General features: G+C 45.2%; 1 protein-coding gene across 1 annotated transcript; it reads left to right on the forward strand.

The window, feature by feature from the left end:
• The first annotated feature begins 256 nt into the window (after window positions 1–256).
• On the forward strand, window positions 257–1,336 carry LOC100343603 (olfactory receptor 1G1-like). The gene has a single exon (XM_017350035.3). The coding sequence runs from the start codon at window positions 347–349 to the stop codon at window positions 1,211–1,213; it is 867 nt and encodes a 288-aa protein (XP_017205524.2). The 5' UTR covers window positions 257–346; the 3' UTR covers window positions 1,214–1,336.
• Window positions 1,337–6,181: the final 4,845 nt, after the last annotated feature.

Genomic DNA, 6,181 nt, shown 5'->3' on the forward strand with positions numbered 1-6,181 from the left:
CGCAGGCACACGTGGGACATCTCGCCGTGTGACAGGATCTGGAAACCAAGCCGCACCCCATCACAAGGGCTGATTGTCACGGCCCACAGCCCTCGTGGCTTCCGTGCGTGCACACCTCCCATTAGTGCACCTGCTCAATCTCAACACTTCTCAAGCAGCACAGGAAACTTTACCAAAGTCTTGGACTCTGGGACATCTCGAGTTCACCATTACTGATTAAGATTCTCCTCTCATTTCTTCACCTTAGAAAGAAACTAGAAACCACACCATCCTCTCTGGCTTCCTGCTCCTGGGCTTCTCCGAGCACCCACAGCAGCGGCCTCTTCTCTTGGGGCTCTTCCTAGTCATGTACCTGGTCACTGTGCTGGGAAACCTGCTCATCATCCTGGCCATTGGCTCGCACCCTCACCTCCACACCCCCATGTACTTCTTCCTGGCCAACCTCTCCTTCGTCGATACCTGCTTCACCTGCACCATTGTCCCCAAGGGGCTGGTGGACATCCACACGCAGGATCACAGCATCTCCTACACTGGGTGCCTCATTCAGATGTACTTCTTCATGGTGTGGGCCCTGCTGGATGACTTCCTGCTGGCCGTGATGGCTTACGACCGCTACGTGGCCATCTGCCTTCCTCTCCACTACACCACGGTCATGGGTCCCCGTCGCTGCCTGCTGCTGGTGGCCGCATCCTGGCTCTGCTCCAACATGCTGGCCTCTTCACTCACACTCCTGATGGCTCACATCTCCTTCTGTGCCTCTCATTCCATCCCACACTTCTTCTGTGACGTCCTCCCACTCCTCAAGCTGGCCTGTTCGGACACCCAGACCTTTCACATCATCATGTTCTCTGAAGCTGCCCTCTCAGGCGTGGTCCCTCTCACCTGTGTCCTGCTCTCCTATGCCCACATCGTGCACACAGTCCTCAGGATCCCCTCTGCTGGAGGGAAGCACAAAGTCTTCTCCACCTGCAGCTCCCACCTGACAGTGGTCACTCTCTTCTACGGAACAGTCTTCCTGGTGTATTTCCAGCCCTCGTCCTCCTACTCAGCAGGCACTGGAATGGTGGCATCCGTGGTGTACACAGTGGTCACCCCCATGCTGAATCCCTTTATCTACAGCCTGAGGAACAAGGATATGAAGCAGGCTTTGGGGAGACTCCTTGGTTTGAGAAAAATGCTCTTCTTGGTAAGGACACATCCCTGGGCTCTGTGAATGCCCTTCTAAATGGATTTCTTCATTACAATTTTAGAGGAGCTCAGATTCAAGGCTGAATGGATGCTCAGTATTATAAGCAGGTTTAACCAAGTGAAGTGTGTCTGACTTGGCAGGACTGGAGTAGGAGCAACTGGCCAAGGACTGCATTGCAGCCTGGAGGGAGGGAGTGGTGAGCAGTGCCTACAGGTTCTAACAGCAAAATGCACTCAACTCATTTACACTAGTGGATGAAACTTTATTCCAGGCTACTGCGATAGAGGGCAAAGCACAGAACTCAGTCTGAACTTGAGTGCACTGAACTCAGTCTGAACTTGAGTCTGCTGAAACTAAAGACGAGGATTTTAAAGTGCTGGGGAGAGGAGAACATCTGTCTTGCTAATTGCTTTTACAAAAAAAGAAAAATAACACATCTCACGCTTTAAGATGAGAGGTTGCTTTGCAACATGGAACAAAGCAAAGTCTGCTTGAATTGGACTACTGCCCACCTGCACTCCAGAGCCTGGGAGCCAGGTACACCACCGCTGATGAGTCCATGTCAAATGGATGCTTCTCAAATCCTTGAGAAAGACACTGCTGGGTTGCAAAGTGAGCAAGAAAACATTTTTGAAAGAGGTACAGAAAGACTTCATAAGCACACATTTGCCACAGTAAATTCTGTAAGCAAAGGGAGGTCAGGGCAGGGAGTCAGGAGGAAGCCTATGTAAAGTCCAGAGAAGCACCAAGCCCACCTCGGGCAGGGGTGACCCGGTAAGTAGGTACAGATGGAGAGATGACCAAACACATTCCAACCAAACAGTGGGATCCACCCAAGGAATGGCATCAGACAAGACTTGGGTCCTGGGAGGAAGCCCGGTCAGGAGCTCAGTCTAGGACTCAGGGGCCCCACCCAACCACAAGAAATGCTTACAGGATGCAGAAGGGTCCAGTGCTCTGAGTTCCAGGGACCATGTCCAATCCCAGCTTGGGAAGCAACTCACTCGTAGGGATTTAATCTCTCCAGAGAGAAAGCTGAACCAAGAAGACAGGCTATTTTCTGGGACTAAGGAGGCATTAACAATTTGGGAAGAAGAAATAAGGCACAAATAAATGAAGGAATGGCCCCAAATCACCCAAGTGGGTTTAGCTCTAATGACTCTGACAGTAATTGTTAGTTTTTAGACGAGTCTTTGAATCTTTGGATGTTTAAATTTTATTTTTATAAGGTTAAAAAATTTCATGTATTTCACATATTCAGATTTAAGAGTATAATGATACTCCCCCCATTCTCCCTCCTGAATCTTCGATTTTTTTTAATCATTTCTCTTACATGCCTCCTTGCAAAATAACGTTATGGTAAGAATATAAAATGTAAAGAACTAGGAAAAATAATGTAATCACTCATCATGCCTTCACTTAAAGACTATCACTGTAAATATTTTAAATCATTACTGCTCTGTATTTTTCAAATTGTTTTAGCTTTTCCTTTGATGAGAAATCCTATACCCATAACCCTACACGTATTTCTTCACTTAGCCTACGACCAGGTTGTCTCCATCTGACTTGCTGTATTTGCTGCTGTTCTGTTTCATTTGTTTTTGTCTCCCGATATTGAGGGAACATGGTGTGCAGTACGACCGCTTTCTTGACAAAAGGTGTAGGAGATTCCGCTTAGTTTGCAAGGTGGATGAAGAATCAGAAATCGAGAAGTGGTGTGAGAAGGGGCAAGGAGAATGCTGGGAGAGCGGGACTGGATGTGGGCTCCCTCCCTGTTACGGTCTTCTGAGTCGCAGGTAGGCAGGGCTCCCTGGGAATGAAGGTGCCACTCTCTGGAGTGGTTGGAACGAGCTCAGGTAGCAGTAAGTGCCTACATGAGAATCAAACAATAGCAGCAGGGTTCTTCATTGAGTTACATTGCTGTTTTGTGTTTAAATATTGTCTGCTTTGTTTTGCTGATATTTCCAGTTCATCTTCATCCTTTGTGACTTTTTTATCTGAGTAAGTTTTCTAGGTACATATTTCTAGGTACAAGCTTTCTAGGCCCAAAGGCTTCCCTGTCAGTGGCCTTCTCTGCTCATTGGTACAATGAGAAAATTCTTCTCAGCCAGAAGTTCTAGAAATACTGAACTCCCCCCCACCCCGCCCCATTTTCTCATTGTGTTTTATTTCTTAGTGAGAATATGTTATTTTATGGGGGAAAAAATCAAACCGTTTACAACGAGTTCTCTTCTGAGTGCCAATGCTGTGGCGCAGCACATTAAGCTGCCACCTGCGATGCAGGAATCCCTCATCAGAGTGGCAGTTTGAGTCCCAGCTGCTCTGCTTTCCAACTCAGCCTCCTGACCATGGGCCTAGGAAGGCAGCGGATGATGGCTCAATGATGGCTCAAGCACTTGGGGTCCTGCCGCCTGTGTAGGAGACCCACAGATGGACTCCCTAGCTCTGGCTTCAGCGTGTCCCAGCCTTGGCCACTGCAGGGGAAGCCTCAGATGGCAGATCTCTCCCTCTTTTTCTGTCACTCTGCTTTTCAAATAAATAAATAAATTTTATAAATTTATCTTTGGGCATCTATTTTTATGAAATGAGTATCCCAAAAAGATATCTGTGCCTGTATTCACTGTAGCATTATTCACAATAGCCAAGAAATTGAGTCAGCCTAGGTGTCTGTTAACAGATAATAGATAAGGGGGTGGCGCTGTGGCACAGCAAGTTAAAGCCCTGGCCTGAAAAGGCAGCATCCCATATGGGTGCCAGTTCTAGTCCCAGCTACTCCACTTCCGATCCAGCTCTCTGCTACGGCCTGGGAAAGAAGTAGAAGATGGCCTAGGTCCTTGAGCCCCTGCACCCACATGGGAGACCTGGAAGAAGCTCCTGGCTCCTGACTTTGGATTGACTCAGCTCCGGCCATTGCAGCCATCTGGGGAGTGAACCAGCAGATGGAAGACCTCTCTCTCTCTACCTCTCTCTGAAACTCTTTCAAATAAATAAAAAATAGATCTTTTTAAAAAATAGATAATAGATAAATGTTAACAGATAAATGATAAAGAAAATGTATATATGTATATATATTCAAAATGGAATATTAATCAGTCTCTGGGGAAAAAAAGAAGAAATCTTGCCATTTGTGACAACATGAATTAAGCTGAAGGACATTATGTTAAGTGAAATAAGCCAGCCCCAGAAAGACAAAAATACTGTATGAAGCCAGTTAAATGTGAAACCTAAAAAATATTGTTATCACAGAAGCAGATAATGAAAGGGTGACTTTCAGGGTCTGATGTGCGGGAGAACTGGAGAGATGTAGAAATTTTTAGTTATGAGATGAATATATTCAGGGGATTTAATGTATTTCTTGATGACTACAGTTAATAGGATCATTTACTTAAAATGTATTTAAAGATCTTATGTGTATATACAACACACACTCACACTAGTAACTGATATGATTCAGATGCACTGGTTAATTTGATGATGGTAGTCACTACACAAAGTAAAAGTGTATCAGGGCCAGTATTGTGGCACAGCAGGTAAAGCCGCCACCTATGACGCCGGCATCCCATAGGGGCACTGGTTCAAGTCCAGCTGCTCCACTTCTGATCCAGCTCCCTCCTAATGGCCCTGGAAGAGCAGCAGAACAAGGCCCAAGAGTTTGGGGCTCCATCACCCACGTACATGGGAGACCTGGATGAAGCACATGGCTCCTGGCTTTGGCTTGGCCCAGCTCCAGCTGTTGTAGCCATCTGGGGAGTAAACCAGTGAATGGAAGATCTATGTCTCCGCCTCCCTTCCTAACTCCACTTTTCAAATAAATAAATCATTTTTTCAAGAAGTATATCAAATCATTAGACTGGACACCTTGAATCAATTTTTACTTATCAGTTTTACCACCCATAAAGCTAGAAAAATAAATACAAAAACACAATGTTTCTTATAAAAAATATATCTAAGGACAGATATTTTGTGTAGTAGTTAATATGTCATTTTGGATGCCAGCATCTCATAACAGGGCACCAGGATTTCAGTTCCAGCTCTGCTTCTGACCAGCTTCCAGCTAATGCACACCATGGGAGTCAACAAGCAATGGCTCAACTACTTAGGTTCCTGCCACTCAGGTGGGATATACTGATTGGAGTCCTAGCTCCTGACTTCATCCTGGCACAGACTCAGCTGCGGGTAGTCTCCCCCCCCCCACCTTCTCTGGGGGTCGGGAGATTTTCAAATAAATTAAACAAATTTTTCAAAAAAAATCATCTAACAAAACATTTACTAGAAACTAGAGAAAAAAGAACAGAATGTCTATAAGTTGTAAGTTTCTGAGAACCTCTTCTCTGAATGGTTTCAGTCTGTTCAACTCAATTCAAAAAAATCAAGAAGTATGTATGTGTGTGCACATGCGGTACAGCAAGAGACATACAAATTTGAAAGTATAAAAGGCTTCAAAAGAGGAAATCCAAAGGGCCAACAGACACATAAAAAAATGTTCAAGATCACTAGCAATCAGGGAAATGCAAATCAAAACCACAATGAGGTTTCACCTCACCCCGGTTAGAATGGCTCAATTCAGAAATCCACCAACAATAGATGCTGGTGATGATGTGGGGGAAAAGGGCCACTAACCCACTGTTGGTGGGAATGCAAACTGGTTAAGCCACTATGAAAGTCAGTCTGGAGATTCCTCAGAAACCTGAATATAACCCTACCATACAACCCAGCCATCCCACTCCTTGGAATTTACCCAAAGGAAATTAAATTGGCAAACAAAAAGCTGTCTGCACCTTCATGTTTATTGCAGTTCAATTCACAATCGCTAAGACCTGTACAACCCAAATGCCCATCAACAGTAGACTGGATAAAGAAATTATGGGACATGTACTCTATGGAATACTCTACTGCACTCAAAAACACTGAAACCCGGTCATTTGCAACAAGATGGAGGAATCTGGAAAACATTATGCTGAGTGAATTAAGCCAGTCCCAAAGGGACAAATA

Source organism: Oryctolagus cuniculus, chromosome 1 (genome assembly GCF_964237555.1).
Source record: "Oryctolagus cuniculus chromosome 1, mOryCun1.1, whole genome shotgun sequence".
Taxonomy (NCBI): domain Eukaryota; kingdom Metazoa; phylum Chordata; class Mammalia; order Lagomorpha; family Leporidae; genus Oryctolagus; species Oryctolagus cuniculus.

What these genes read in the sequence shown, in the direction of transcription:
- LOC100343603 (XM_017350035.3), top strand. Translation starts at nt 347, where the DNA reads ATGTACCTGGTCACTGTGCTGGGAAACCTGCTCATCATCCTGGCCATT.